General features: G+C 43.5%; 1 protein-coding gene across 2 annotated transcripts in view; it reads right to left on the reverse strand.

The window, feature by feature from the left end:
- Positions 1 to 783: 783 nt before the first annotated feature.
- Positions 784 to 15977, reverse strand: part of LRP11 (LDL receptor related protein 11) — a 47104-nt gene continuing 31910 nt past the window's right edge. Inside the window, exons 5-6 of one of the 2 annotated variants that reach the window (XM_064598215.1) lie at positions 9011 to 9106; positions 784 to 4444 (exon numbers count right to left, since the gene is read on the reverse strand). In XM_064598215.1, the coding sequence (XP_064454285.1) occupies positions 4290 to 4444; positions 9011 to 9106 (251 nt within the window). In that variant the 3' untranslated portion in view covers positions 784 to 4289. The remainder of the gene's footprint in view (positions 4445 to 9010; positions 9107 to 15977) is intronic. The other variant, XM_045865739.3, reaches the window with a different exon arrangement.

Raw genomic sequence — 15977 nt, forward strand, 5'->3', positions numbered from 1 at the left:
AGATGAAAGTAGCATTTCCATGTTAACACAACTGTGTCAGTTGTAAATAATTTATAAAAAAAGATATTTTCTGGGGAAAAATACCTGCCTTCTTTAGGATCTTGGCTCCTTTATGCGATTAGCTTGTAGGGAACGGAGTTGGATCAAGCAGGTCGGAAGTTACAAGTGGGGGTGTCAAGGAGTGTCAGACCATCTCCCCTCAACAGCAAACAACATTGAAGGCACGATCTCAGATTGCACAGTTCATTGTTCTGATTTCTTCGTTCTTCTACACATACATCTTTAGATTACACATTTAGAGATATTTCTAAATCTCTGTTTTCATCTGTGAAACTGCTTTGTTATTAAAGATGAGAACATAGCTTTTTGATTTATTTGGAATTTTGGGTCTTCAGTCATGAAATGATGAATGAAAATAAAAGAACTTTTTGTTTAAGTCCATATACTCAATACAATTTTCCCTAAGCTTTTTGGTAAAAGTTAAAATAATTTTAAAATGTGTTTTGAGGGGTGCCTAGCTGGCTCAATCAGAAAAGCATGCAACTCTTGGTCTTGGGGTTTGAGTTTGAGTTTGAGCCCCACGTTGGGTGTTGAGATTACTTAAATAAAACTTAAAAAATTTTTAAAGTGTGTTTTGAGAAGTTTCCTAAGTTTTGAAATGATTGTATAAAAATATCCTTAAGCTGAATGATACTGTATGTTGATCTCTTTCCAATTTACAGTGTGGCAACTCACATACAAGACTCAGAACTGAGGTGATGGGAGAATTAAAATGAGTAGGAATGAAGACACACTGAGAGAGACCTACATGAAGCAAAGGGAGAAAGCTCGGTTCTAACCAGCTCATCTCTGGACACATTCAGCTTTTTTTTTTTTTTTTAAGATTTTATTTATTTGACAGAGAGAGACACAGCGAGAGAGGGAACACAAGCAGGGGGAGTGGGAGAGGGAGGAGGTTTCCCGCAGAACTGGACTCCGGGATCATGACCTGAGCCAAAGGCAGACGCTTAATGACTGAGCCATCCAGGCGCCCCTGGACACATTCAGCTTCCAACCGTATTTTCATCCTTGGTGATTTTATATTTAAACAAACAAACAAACAAACAAAAACAAAAAACTGTTTGCTATCCAAGTAGCCATGAAATAGGTACTTTATTTTGGATTCTAGAATTGAGCAAGATCAGAGAGCTGAGAAAAATGGGGCCAGTCCCCAAGAAAAAGGCAGCAACACAATTGCTTAAAAAGCCAGGGAGATGAGAACACTTGTGAACAGCAAACTGCAAGCTAGGCTTTTCCCTCTTTCTATATGATGTGGGCAGTGTTTTTCATTAGAAATTGTCATTCAGTTTCAATGCCAACAGCTGCAGAAAACCTGGAGTCCAGAAAAGAAGTAATTGGAGTCACTCTGATAAGAACAAAGTGGTGCAATCCCCAAACATGAAATTGGGGACAATAAACTTAACAGAGACCCCAAATGCCAATCTCAGGCTGGGATGCTTCTGTTACATGGCATCATTGCTGTGATGTAGACAGAAGGCAGGCGACAGAGCCTGGCGCCCGGGCTCCTGGGCACACCACACCGCGGTACGTTTCCGTATGTGATGCCCAGGGAAGTCATCAGCAAGGTCTGCCTTGAACCCTAAAACTGAAGAATAGAAATATACATCTCCGCATTTGGGTTGCGGGAAAATCTAGAACAACATGCAACAGCAGTCAGTGGCTGAGGAGGGTTGGTAAGTGCGAAGGTGAATGGTGTGGCCAAGTCACAGATGATGAAAAGGCAGCAGGAGAAAGACGAAGACACTCTGTCGTCTTCCCATGGAAGAGAACAAATCTGATCCCCGAGCAACTGGAGACATTCAAATGCTTGGGGAGGGATGGAGACTAGCTGTTGTCTACTTGTATTGAGAATTAGAGCAAAGAAGCTGTATGTTTTCTTTTTTTAAAGATTTTATTTATTTATTTGAGAGAGAGAGTGAGAGCATGAGATGGGGGAGGGCCAGAGGGAGAAGCAGAACCCCCGCCGAGCAGGGAGCCCGACAGGGGACTCGATTCTTGGGACCCCGGGATCATGACCTGAGCAGAAGGCAGACACTTCATCGACTGAGCCACCCGGGTGCCCAGCTGTACATTTTCTGAAAGGTGGCTTACATGGGCCTTTTCTCTCTCAGGAAAAGACACGTGAGACACAAGAACATGTTTGAGCAGTAAGTTGTGGACAATCTTCCCTTTAAAATTATTTTTAAATTATCTTAGATGCAGAACTCCTCCAATCAGATACTCACAGGTAAGGTAACTTTAAAAAGTCCCATTCGGTCCACCTGACAATGTAACTATTTTGTAGGCCTTGATTCTCCTTCTTTAATTCTTAATTTCCCCCTTTGCAAGATAAGGTTGATGTGATTAAATCCAGGTGATACAGTAACAGCTCAGTAAATAATAGCAACTCATGATGATGATTAAATTAAAAGGTTATTTTAAAAAGGCATAAGAATAAAATAAAATTTATTAAAGGGATATTGTACACATGGATATGGACATATTTTCTCAAGTATTTCAACACCATAGCAATGCTAAACTGTGTTTAATTTCTTCATGTATAAAAAGATGTGCCAAAAGATGCATGCCTCATCGGTTTTAATTTTATTGGGTATGGCTATCGGTGACACCTTCTCTAGAAAAGCAAACTGGCAAAGCGGCACACAGAGAGTACAGATATCTGAAGTTCATTCACACAGTCATTTCTCCAGTCTGCTGTTGAGGAGAACTTCAGATCTTTGCTCAATTCTAAACATTCAACAAAATGCTTGGACCTCTTGGGAAATAAAAGTAACCAATTTCTTTGTTTTTCTAGAACTAACTTTCCGTTTATTAATGTAGTCTGTTATATTTCTGACCCAGATTAAGCCCTTTGCTAAAGGGACAACTTACCTCAGTCTGAAAATAAAGTGTTCTACAGTGTTTTCAAGTATTTTAGAAGATTTGCCAGTTCTGATAAAAAGCCATATTATATACATAGTAACATCATGTGAGTGTAGACAGGCACCACACGATAGATTCCTCTCAGGAGAATGATTTCTAGGATGTGTATAATCCCGGCATGAAGTGATGATGGGAATAATTTGCCTTTAAAATCCTACGGATTGATTAAAAGGGGAAAGATGCTAAACTAGATGCCAGTTTTCTGTAAAGATGGATTTGTGCAAGACTGCTTTATGCTCTGGGAATATGTAAGCCTGGCATTGGCCGATTGCACATTATAACATTTTACAGCACTAAACAAATGATGGGAGAAAACTGGCCTATTCCATTAGATGAAAGAACCTGCTGATACTTAAACATGGGACATTTTTATAAAAGCTGCCCCTAGAAATCTACTCAGTGTTCTGCTTTTCAATTTGAATGCATTTTTCTCTTCCATCGACACAGATTCCTGTTGAAAACCAGTGACTGTATAAATAAAGCTGCTGTGTCCTGGACCATCTAGCAGTGTCGAGTAGATTCGAGAAAGTACTAATGGTCGTCCTGGCACGTTGCCCTCAGCTGAGTTTGCGTTCAAACGTTTGACTTCCGCCTCTGCTGTCACCATGACGTCCTGCCCCCCTGCAGGACCACGCGATCTGAAGTCAGGGTGTGTTCTCCCAAAGGCAAGCCTGAGGGGGCAGCCACCCAAGGGACCTGAGGTCAGAGGCACTGGGATAAACTCGCACTCACCTGCCCTGACACCTCCTCGACATGCTCACGAGGGTTATACTTTAGACATTGCTGCCAGAGGGAGCATCTCATTGAAGGTCTAAACTCACTTGAGATCCATTCTCAGAAATAGGTTTTGAAGGGGAGAAGAGAAAGGAGAGCACTGGAACAAGAAGGCCTCCGAACAAGAGAAAGCTGCGCGTAAAGTGGCCCAGGGCTGCTGGGGGCCAATGGTTGGCTTCTAAAAGGTAAAGGGTTAATGTTGCCATTCGAAGGCCACTCCTCGAGAACCAGGATTTACTGCCTTGGCTCACTGCAAATTGCTATTTTTCAGGGACAGCTTACCTAAGTCAGAATTAGATTTGTGAGTCTTTACTCATATAGACGCCTCTCTGAATTTCAAAACATTTCACATACTCCCCAAAGAAACTCTTTCTACAATAAATTAAAAAAAGGTTTGGGGTTTACAGAATATTCTGGGGTTTCAGTATTTTTCTTAGCCCAGTTCAAACCAAAGAGGTTATAAATATCCAGAACCAATCTATGGCTAAATGATAAGGAAAACATGTCGCCCCCAGCTATGTAAGTGACACTTATTACAGATACATCCCGTTTATGAGGTAGTCAGATTCCTCAGACGTAATGGGACGAGCTTTCTTCAGCTTCTGTTTCACCAGGCGTAGGCGGCACGCGACCATGAGAAGCAGCAGCGCCGTGATGGCCAAGCCCAGGGCCAGGGGTAGAACCGCACCTGTGAGGCGGTGGGACATGAACAGGGCAGGTCAGTGATCAGCCACAATAGAGCCACAGTTTACGGTACGATGAGCACTTTGCAGGCACTGCTCTAGTTCATCCGAACGACTCTGTTACGTAGGTACTTGTACTATTTGCCATTTTATAGATCAAGGTGCGGAGATTAAGTCATGGGTCTAAGAGCACCTGGTTTGTAAATGGCAGGCGTAGTTCTCAAACCCAGGCTGCTTTCAAACCAGATTCTGTACCGGGTTCCTACCACATGTGGGTAGCGTCAGTGGGCACCAAGGTTGCAGCCGGATCCCCCTCAGCCCCCCTGTAACAGCCTCTAAGTGGACAGCGGTGAAGACATGGCGGCCACAGGAGCATGTTCATCGTAGTCACAGATGGTATTTGTGGATCCATCCATGATTATTCTCTCAGAATAAGTATGGACTAATTCCTGACTTCTTGTAGGGTTTTAAGAAATTTATTTTCTTTTCGAAATCCAGAGGACCTACCCTCAGCCAGTAAGATCCACTGTTGAGAGCCAACTGCAAACTATGCTGGTGTAATTCTGGCTAAGGGTACTTGAAGAAAAAAAATCTCTCTCATTCTCCTTCAAAGGGTCTCTCCTGGGGGTTGTGTCCTAGACACCCAGACGAGAAGCGAGAAGTGGCCTTTCGAGGCCAGCAGAAGTCTGGAAGGGACAGGGTGTGCCCCGGCTCAGTCTTCCTTATCAAGCTCAGCAGGCTCTATTCTTAGTCTGATCTACTCTGGAGTCAGACCAGGCTTGGAGACGATATGGTGGAGCTACTTTTAGCTGCAGGGGTCTTGCCAACTCGTGGAATTAGAGGGATAAAAATGCCCATCGCATAAGCTGATTCTATAACCTTTCATCTCGTTCCTTTCTTCACTCATGCAGTGTTCAGTCAGAGCTATATGCCTGACACTGAGCTCAGTGCTGGTGACCAAAGATGATAAGCCCATATGCTACAGAGTCCCGGCACTGTTCTAAGTGCCTTTTTTTTTTTTTTAAAGAATGATATATTTTTTAAAGATTTATTTATTTATTTTAGACAGAGAGAGAGAGAGAGAGAGAGAGAGTCTTAAGCAGACTCCAACACAGGGCTTGATCCTATGACCCTGAAACCATGACCTGAGCCGAAACCAAGAGTTGGACGCCTAACCAACTGAGCCACCCAGGCACCTGCACTCTTCTAAATGCTTTATGGTATAAATCATTTAATTCTCAGAACCACCATTTGAGTTGGTACTATTATTATACCTATTTTGCAAGTGAAGGAACTAAGATACCAAGAATGAAGTGACTTGTCTGAGCTTGTCAGGTCAGTGGTGCAGCGAGGACAGGGCCCCAGGCAGGGCAACTGCAGACCCACCACCATACAGAACTTCTTCAAAAGGGAAATGAGATCATGATTTTTAATGACTTCAGGTCTGGGTAGACAAACATTTAAGTGAAAAAACACCATTAAGTACTATAATTACTGTGACAGAATTAGATAAGAAGTGCAGATGTAAATGGAGTGGTTTGTGTATCCAGTTCATAGGATTTTTGCTCCAGTGGTTTAAATGTATGATGGAGCTCCTTTGGGGTGGATGGGGGAGATAAATGTATTTTCTGACATTTTTGGATTGAAATGCCTATACATGATTCAGGTAGAATTTTCTTTAGGTTTCTGGAATTTTTTTTTAAAGATTTATTTATTTACTTGAGAGAGAGAGGGCGAGAGAGAGTACGCGCCCATGGTGGGTGGGGGGCAGAAGGAGAGAGAGAGAGAGAATCTTAAGCAGACTTGCTGCTGAGTACGGAGCCGATATCACGACCCTGAGATCATGACCTGAGCCGACATCAAGACTCAGATGCTTAACTGACTGAGCCACCCAGGTGCCCCATAGGTTTCTGGATTATTTGGGCCTAAATATGTGAGAGTCCTTAGTGTCGAGGTCGTGGTTGCAGCCACAAAGGGGATGAGATTGCCAGAGAGAAAGGGAGGAGGAGGAGGGCCAGGAGAGAGGCCCTAGGAAACACCAACATTTAAGAGGGCCAACAAAAGACAACCTAAGAGAACAGAAAGAGGTGGATCAGAGAAGTGGCAGCGCAGCCAAGGGAGAGGGGAGCCTCAGAAGCACAGGGAAAAGACTTTCAAGGAAGCACTTGGCTGAACCAAATGCTAAGAAGAGGTCAAGTGAGGTGAAGCCCAGAGAGGCCAAAGGACTTAGCAATCAGAAATTCTTTTCAGGGAGACTGAAGATTGAGGGATGCTATTTTGTTTTTATGTGTTGGGAGAGATCTGAAAGTATCTGCAGCTGTTGGGGGAACGAGCCAGTAGAGAAAGAGATTAAAAACACAGGAGAGTTGGGGCGCCTGGGTGGCTCAGTTGTTAAGTGTCTGCCTTCAGCTCAGGTCATGATCCCAGGGTCCTGGGATCGAGCCCCGCATCGGGCTCCCTGCTGGGTGGGAAGCCTGCTTCTCCCTCCTCCACTCCCCCTGCTTGTGTTCCCTCTCTCGCTGTGTCTCTCTGTCAAACAAATAAACAAAATCTTAAAAAACAAAACAAAACACAGGAGAGTTAATCAATGATGGAGAAACGTACCTGAGAAGATTAGGGGCTTGTATCAAGGTCAGGGGGAGACTGACCTTGGAAAGAGGGGACACTTCCTCCTTTAGTACTGAAGGAAAGGAAGCGGGGTGGGGGCAAACAGACGAATGTTCACGTTTGGGGATGAGTAGCTGAGGACGATCACTCTGCTTGTTCAGGGCAGGGAAAGGACTAGAGGCTGCCCTTCTAAATGTGTGTGATTTTGCATAAGGATGAGCACCAGTGCTTAGGCCTCAGTGAACGGGGCTGTGCTTGAAGATCCCAATCCCAGGTCTGGGATGCAGATGCAGCCATGGTAACAACAGAGCAGACATACAATCTCGGCGAATTTTCTGTTTGCCAAGTCAGAGATGAGCTGGCTAAACTGTCAAATTGATTTCTGTGTAATGCTTTGAATACAAGGAAAATGAAATCTCCCATAAAGAACTTGCTACAATACTGCAAATTATTCTAGACTTTTCAATACTCATTTGGCATGGTTTCTTCATTGTCTTTAGTTTGGGTATTTGGAGATTTAAAATTTTCTAACCCCTTATAAAACACATCATGATATAATTTTCTCAGGAACCAGCTAAGGAGATGAATTGGGTATTCTGCTCGTATGAGTGGGAGTGACGTTCATAATACATAACAACTGGAACGGGCAATGGGCAGTTAGAACGGAGACTCTGCATACAGCCAGCCATGGGGGCCGGGCAGGCCTGGTTTTCCTTTACGTGTCCATGGGCGACAGGGCCCTTTTTATTCAAATATCTGGGGCGGGGGTAAGTCCAGCAGGCCTACAGACTGAGCAGCATCTAGGTACTTGAGGTCTGGATTATTCTGGCCATCTGTTGGTTAACGGTTATACTTTAATGTTGTCCAGATTTTACAAAGAACACTCTAGGGTAAAGAGAAAGCCTTCTCCACGTTCAGATCTATAATTTAAGAATCATCTTTTGTTCTCCTAAATCTTCTTTTACTAATTAGTTTGTGGGATTTAGGACTAAAACCTACTTTTCTACAGAACTATGTCAAATGTGTTTTCTTTCTCATTAAAAACCACCCAAATCATGGAATTATGGTATTCTTCTTCTACTCACTAAATATTCCCTTGACCTCCAACACTCTTTCCTCATTCTTATTGTCTTGGGCCTTTATCGCTCGAGTATGCTGGAGAGAACTAGGTACTCTAAGATCTTTACTGTTGTAGTATAACTAACTCAAACATAATAGCCACCATTTATCTGGCTCACCGTATGAGCCACACGGTGTGCTAAATGGTTTAACTGTCCCATTCATCCTCCCTAACAACTCTGAGGCAGTGAGAGTTGTTATCTCCCTCTTACTAATGAGGAGACCGGGATCCAGAGAGAGAAAATCGCCCACCCCAGGTCATAGAGTTTAGTGGTGGGGCAAGGGTTTGAACCTTGGCATCAGATTCTAGAGCTTGAGGGTTGGTTTTTACTTATTTATTTATTTATTTATTTATTTATTTATTTATTTATTGTCAGAGAGAGAGAGAGCACAAGCAGGGGGAGTGGCAGGCAGAGGGAGAGGGAGAAGCAGGCTCCCCGCCGACCACTGAGCCTGATGAGGGGCTCCATCCCAGGACCCTGGATCATGACCTGAACTGAAGGCAGATGCTCAATGGACTGGGCCACCCAGGCGCCCCTACAGCCCATGTTCTTAACCCCTGTGCGTGAGTATTACTCTTCCCACAGAATGTTACACCTGGGAGGGAATATAGTGATAATCTAGTCCAATCAACTTCTAAAAGAGGAAGCCAAGGTCCGAAGCGTGAGGTTACTAGATTAAGAGCCCAGCGAGGCAGCATGACAGAGGAGGGGAGAACCGCGCGGTTCTTCCGACCCACAGATCCGGTCGTGACTCCTGCACCTGCATCTGGTAACTGCGGTTAGAGGATCTGGCATTCGGCAGATGTCTATACTCTGCAATGAATTTCCAGGTTACACATTTACCTGTTTCTGGGGCCGGGTGTTCCCCTCCTCCTCGATCGCTCTTGGACTCAAAAATATAATTTTCTTCTTTTCTGTTCTTCCCTGAGGAGCCACGATCTACAGGAAACAAATAGAACATATACTGAAGGTACAGCAGAAACTTCAGGAAACAGACATGAAAATACAGCCTTATTTATTTTTTTAGGATGGATTTAAAGGACTTACAGAATTTATTTCTCTAGTAAACCTAGGTCTGTGTTGGATACTAACCCACTGGACAGCTCACGTGACCGGTTTAGCAATGCGGAGGATGGGGCTAGAACAAAACCACAAACAGAGAAAGGGGAAGAGGCAGAAGGCACCGGAAGTCCAACCGGCGCCCTGACCCTGGAGGGTGAAGGAGAGGCCTTGGCTTCAAAGTCAAGGGTAATCTCTGGACTTCATACCACAGAAAGCAGAAGCAGTCCACAGAGGTTTTTCTTTAAAAAATGAACAGTGAGTGGGAGCCTAGGTGGCTCAGTCGGTTAAGCGTCTGCCTTGGGCTCAGGTCATGGTCCCAGGGTCCTGGGATCGAGTCCCACATCGGGCTCCCTGCTCGGTGGGAAGCCTGCTTCTCCCTCTCCCACTCCCCCTGCTTGTGCACTCTCTCTCTCTCCCTTTTTTATTTATTTGAGAGAGAATAAGAGAGAGCACAAAAGAGGGGAGGTTCAGAGGGAGAAGCAGGCTTCCCATCGAGCAGGGAGCCCGACGCGGGGCTCGATCCCAGGACCCTGAGATCATGACCTGAGCCGAAGGCAGACACTAAACCAACTGAGCCACCCAGGCGCCCCTAAATAAATAAAATCTTAAAAAAAAAAAAAAAAAAAAGAGCAGTGAGCATACAAAAGGCACTCAGACACACTATTTGACTTTCTTACCTCAACCCTACTTGGCAGGTATTCATTGCTTCATGTGTTCTGGTTTGGTCACAGAGGCTTGGCACCTGCTCAGGTTCTTTCGAGTAGTAAGTGGCTCAGAGGGCTGGGGTTTATTTATTTATTTTTTGAGAGAGAGAGTGTGTGCAAGGGAGCAGGGGCAGGGCGGAGTGGGGTAAGTGCTGGGAGGCACAGAGGGAGAGGAAGAGAGAGAATTGTAACCAACTGAGCCACCCAGGCGCCTCGGGGCTGGGATTTAAACCCAGGTGTGCCTAACTGCTTGTTGGCGGAAACCAGCCCTTGTGATGTAATAACGTGCTGTTAATTGCTCACTCTATTCCCTTATATTATATTATTGAGAGCAAATAGTGAGAAAGATCAAATCTTAGGATTTTATCCCAGGTCTGATGAGCCACGATTATACCATTGTATCATCTCCTATCTAGGAATTGACAACAGTTGTGTGCTTATTACATTGACAATATAATGAGTAATAAGCTAGTGGAGTTGCCCTCCTGCTGTGATCTCAGGGGAGACTGTGGGATAATATAATTCTCAGTGACAACATATTAGAAATGATGAACTGGCATGAGGAATTTTACTGAGAAACAAAACCAAATTTTAAAGCTTCTTTACTCATAGGTCATCAACAGGTACGTTCATAACTCCTGCAACTGAAATCAGGCTACTTAAATATAGTATTTATAAAATTCTTTGTAATTTGTACTAAGGGATATGCCTGGATTTACTAAGGATCACAAAAATCAAGAGGATAGTGGAAAATTGTGAAATTATTGCAGGTACCTACTAGAGCCAGAAAGCCATGACTTAAACCGATCTTAGCAGCCCCGGGCTAACGCTGTTAAAGAGAAGGGACTGCAAATACGTTTAATTTCTTTAAGGCATCCTTGACGCTCCTTTTCACTCAGCCCCGCCAGTCATCCATCTCTGTAAAGTGCAGACCCTGTCTAGGATGCCCTGTGAAATATCCCCGACTATGGCCCCTCTTCTCTGTCCTCAAGGCCACAGCCTTAGGTGTCTGTCACCTTCAACTCAAGCACTGCAAGAACCTCTGCCCCGGGTGGGGTGTGTCTGCCCAGGTTCCTCACCCACACTGCCCAGTGTCCGTGCCAGGAGGCTGGCCCGCTCCCTCTGTTCTGCTGTGCTTCTCCATGCCACTCTAAAAGGACCCATCCAGGCCACCTGCATATAGCCAGCAATGTGGGCTGTCCTCCATAAACTCCTGGCCCAAAGAGAATGAGACACATGAGAAGACACAATTGCCACAGACTCTAGAATTTCCAGGGGATTTGCCCTGCCCGAGTCGGTATTTGAAATGAGAATTTCTATTTTCTACATTTCAGGGAGGAATTCACTGTCATTTCCCAGACTGCCTGATTCACTTTTCCTAGAGGCCCACGTCTGGGACACCACAGAGAAACGCTTCATTTGCACATGTCCTATGGTAGGCTCTAACCAGAGTGGCAAGTCAGCACAAACAAGACAAAGATGGCATTTGCTTCTGCAGATAGCTTATTTCTAATGACCCTTTTACAAAAGTTAATGTCTTAGGAAATTATTTTGTCCCTTTTCTGAATGACATATTGTGCTATGTGTACATGCAGAGCCATGCATCCACAGAAGGACTTGGAAGCTGGATGGAGTTGTTTTAATTTCATTTTCAGTCACCATGGAACATGCACTGGAAGGAAGGTGGAAATACCAGCCGGAAAAAGTGGCTACAATACGGGCCTGCCTTCCAGAATGCTCTATGGCTTCCTATGACCACCTGCCGACTAACAGAGACCACGGAATTGTTCTTGGTCACTATTCACCGGCAGAGCACGCTGCAGGGCTGCAAAGTAGGCAAGAGGGCGCTCTCTTCAGGAAATGTTCTGGATTGTACTAGGATAAGATCCATCCATTTCAGAAAACAGTTGATTCCCGCTATCACATTAGAGCATTAACAGGCTATTCAGCTATGCTGCTTATCAGGCTTCAACAAATTCAAACTACCTTCCCAGAAATGTTGTTTTATAGTTTCAGGATGTTTTCTCAATAAGAAAAGAGACAGTCCAGCATAATGAAAAGATGAAAGACCCACGAAAAATACACGGCACATGAAAAAGCCCTTTTGAATATCGTTTATAAGGATATCCTCTCTGGATAAAACCCCTTGCACACTAATGCAAAGGTCACAGTTGTTACTGCAGTTAGCACCGCAGAGAAGCTGAAGGGTGAGGCTTCGGCACGCTTAGCGGGGATGTGAGAAAGTGCAGGCAGAAGCCCCTGCGTCTATACAGAAACCGCACATTCTCCCAAGTCCGTGCTTCAGTCTGGGTCCTTAGGGCATCTGGTTGACCTGCTGGGCTGGACATGAATTCTCAAGTTTCAAAAAACTGGACTCACTGTGAACGTGGATATACTACTTTTCTAGCACTCTGCAGTGCCGGGAGTCAGATTTCTTTCCTCTGGCTGGGTCAGATAGAAGAGGACAGCCTTGTTCATGAGTGACGTGACCACCCAGGGAAGAGGCCCTGCAGAGGCAGGCACGTCCAACAGTTCAGCCATTGAGCCCCTGCATGCTGAGCACACAGTCTCGACCCGCGGTGCTGAGTGCACGTGGTATCCATTCCCCGTGTAACCGAGTATCTGTACACATCCTTGGTTTGATCCTTAGTAACATGCTTAGGAGAAATTCCTAATGGTGAGATAACTGAATCAAGGCACGTGCAGATTTAAGAACCTGCCCTCTAGAAGATTGTACTAAGTTTTTTTTAAAAAATTATTTATTTTAGAGAGAGCACTCGCAGAGGGGAGGGGTGGAGGGAGAGAGAGTCTTAAGCAGATTCCCCACTGAGCGGGGAGCCTGACACAGGGCCTGATCTCAGGGCCCTGAGATCACAACCAGAGCAGAAACCAAAACCAAGAGTCGGTTGCTTCCCCAAAGGCGCCATCCCGGCGCCCAAGATTGTACTAATTTTAATCCCACCCAGAGTGCATGAGTCTTGTTTCTCTGTGCTCTGTACATTAATTATTATAGTTTTTCGCTTTGCTAATGTGACAGATGAAAAACTGCATTTCATCACTTTCTGTACTACATGATCAGTATTAATCCTAGTATCTCTTTAACAAATCTTCAATGAGTTGAGATTCTTTTTTTTTTTTTAAGATTTTATTTATTTATTTGACAGAGAGAGACACAACAAGAGAGGGAACACAAGCAGGGGGAGTGGGAGAGGGAGAAGCAGGCTTCCCATGGAGCAGGGAGCCCGATGCGGGGCTCGATCCCAGGACCCCGGGATCATGACCTGAGCCGAAGGCAGACGCTTAACGATTGAGCCACCCAGGCGCCTAAGTTAAGTTTCTTTTATCCTCACAACATGTCTGTGGGGGAAGGAAGTGGCAGAAAATTTAACTTGTCCATACGTATTGTACTAGCTGATGATCTTTGAAAAACCCAGGCACAGGTTGCCAACAGTGGAGCATTTTAAAATCTATTTATGTTATGCTGGGTAGAGCCTAACTTACCTCACATGAAATTGGAGGCTGGGGACGCTAGTGTGGTGGTCTTAGGGATGGGGAGGGAGGTGATAGTTGCTGTCTCAACAAACTGCATGTTGTGAGGGCCCTTTCAAACATTTTCAAAGTTCTGTCCTTCTCTTCCCACTTTCTTCATCCTGGACTTTCAAATATTGTGTTTTCTTTCTTCACCCATCCCCCACCTACCTCCCCTCTAGCACCCATCAGTTTGTTCTCTGTACTTATGAATCTGTTTTTTTGTGTGTGTTTGTTTTTTAAAAAGTTTTTGTTTTTGATGGATTGTAATAACACAAGAATATACTCCTGAGAAAAATAAAAGTTTTGTATACCTAATGTGTTCCTAATTTTGTTAAAAGTGAGTAAATGTCCAAAAAACTACTAGAACTGATAAATGAATTCAGTAAAGTTGTGGGATACAAAATTAATATACAGAAATCCGGTGCATTTCTATACATTAATAATGAAATAGCAGAAAGAGAAATTAAGAAAAAAATCCCATTTACAACTGCACCAAAAAGAATAAAATATCTAGGAGTAAACTTAATCCAGGAGGTGAAAGACTTGAACTCCGGAAACTATAAAACACTGATGAAAGAAACTGAAACTGACACAAACAAATGGAAAGACACTCCATGCTCATGGACTGGAAGACCAAATATTGTGGAAATGTCTACACTACCTAAAATAATCCACAGATTTAATGCAATCCCTATCAAACTACCAATAGCATTTTTCACAAAACTAGAACAAATAATCCTAAAATTTATAGGGAACCACAAAAAAATCCCAATGTTGTAGGATCGCCAAAGCAATCCTGAGAAAGAAGAACAAAACTGGAGGCATCACAATCCCAGATTTCAAGGTATATTACAAGGCTGTAGCAATCAAAACAGTATGGTACTGGCACAAAAATAGACACATAAATCAATGGAACAGGATAGAAAATAAAAAAATAAACCCACAACTATATGGTCAAAGGAAGCAAGAATATACAATGGGGAAAAGACAGTCTCTTCAATAAATGGTGTTGGAAAAACTGGACAGCCACATGCAAAAGAATGGAACTGGGGATGCCTGGGTGGCTCAGTCGGTTGGGCGTCTGCCTTCGGCTCAGGTCATGATCCCAGGGTCCTGGGATCGAGTCCCGCATCGGGCTCCTTGTTCCGCGGGGAGCCTGCTTCTCCCTCTGCCTCTGCCTCTCTCTCTCTATCTCTCATGAATAAATAAATAAAATCTTAAAAAAAAAAAAAAAAAAGAATGGAACTGGACCACTTTCTTACACCCTACACAAAAATAAACTCAAAATGGATTAAGGACCTAAATGTGAGACCTAAAACCATAAAATTCTTAGAAGAAAACATAGGCAGTAATTTCTTAACATCAGCTGTAGAAACATTTTTCTAGTTATGTCTCCTTAGGCAAGGGAAACAAAAACAAAATTAAAGTATTGGGACTACATCAAAGTAAAAAGCTTTTGCACAGCAAATGAAACCATCAATAAAATGACAAGGCAACCTACTGAATGGGAGAAGATATTTGCAAATGATATATCCAGTAATGGGTTAACATCCAAAATATATAAATGATTTAATAAACCTAACACCAAAAATCCCCACAAAAAAACCCCAAAAAACAAATAATCTGATTAAAAATGGGCAAAACATCTAAATAGACATTTTTCCAAAGAAGATATATAAACAGCCAACAAACACATGAAAAGATGCTCAAGACCACTAATCATCAGGGAGATGTAAATCAAAACCACAATGAGCTATCACCTCACACCTGTCAGATGGCTAAACACAAAAAAACAAGTAATACAAGTGTTGACGAGGACGTGGGAAAAAAAGAATCTTTGTATATTGTTGGTGGGAATGTGAACTGGTAAAACCACTGTGGAAAACAACACAAGAGATTCCTCAAAAAATTTAAAATAGGGGCGCTGGGTGGCTCAGTTGGTTAAGCGACTGCCTTCGGCTCAGGTCATGATCCTGGAGTCCCTGGATCGAGTCCCGCATCGGGCTCCCTGCTCGGCGGGGAGCCTGCTTCTCCCTCTGACCCTCCCCCCTCTCATGTGCTCTCTCTCATTCTCTCTCTCAAATAAATAAATAAAATCTTAAAAAAAAAAAAGAAATGTAATATCTCTAAGGGTATGTGAATTAAAAAAAAAAAATTTAAAATAGAATTACCATATGATCCAGTAATTCCATTACTGGGGTATTTACCCAAAGAAAACAAAACACCAATTCAAAAAGATACACGAGCCCCTTTGTTTATAGCAGCATTATTTACAATAGCCAAGACATGGAAGCAACCCAAGGGCCCCTCCATAGATGAATGGATAAAGAAGAGGTGGTATATATACACAATGGAATATTACTCAGCCACAAAAAAGAGTGAAACCTTGCCATTTGCAACAATGTGGATGGACCTAAAGGGTATTAGGCTAGGTAAAATAAGTCAGACAGAGAAAGACGAACACCACACGATTTCACTCACTGAAATTAAGAAACAAAACAAAGAAAAAAACG

This window comes from Mirounga angustirostris, unplaced genomic scaffold (genome assembly GCF_029215605.1).
Source record: "Mirounga angustirostris isolate CCGP_5_RB_7025 unplaced genomic scaffold, mMirAng1.0.hap1 SCAF_8, whole genome shotgun sequence".
NCBI lineage: Eukaryota > Metazoa > Chordata > Mammalia > Carnivora > Phocidae > Mirounga > Mirounga angustirostris.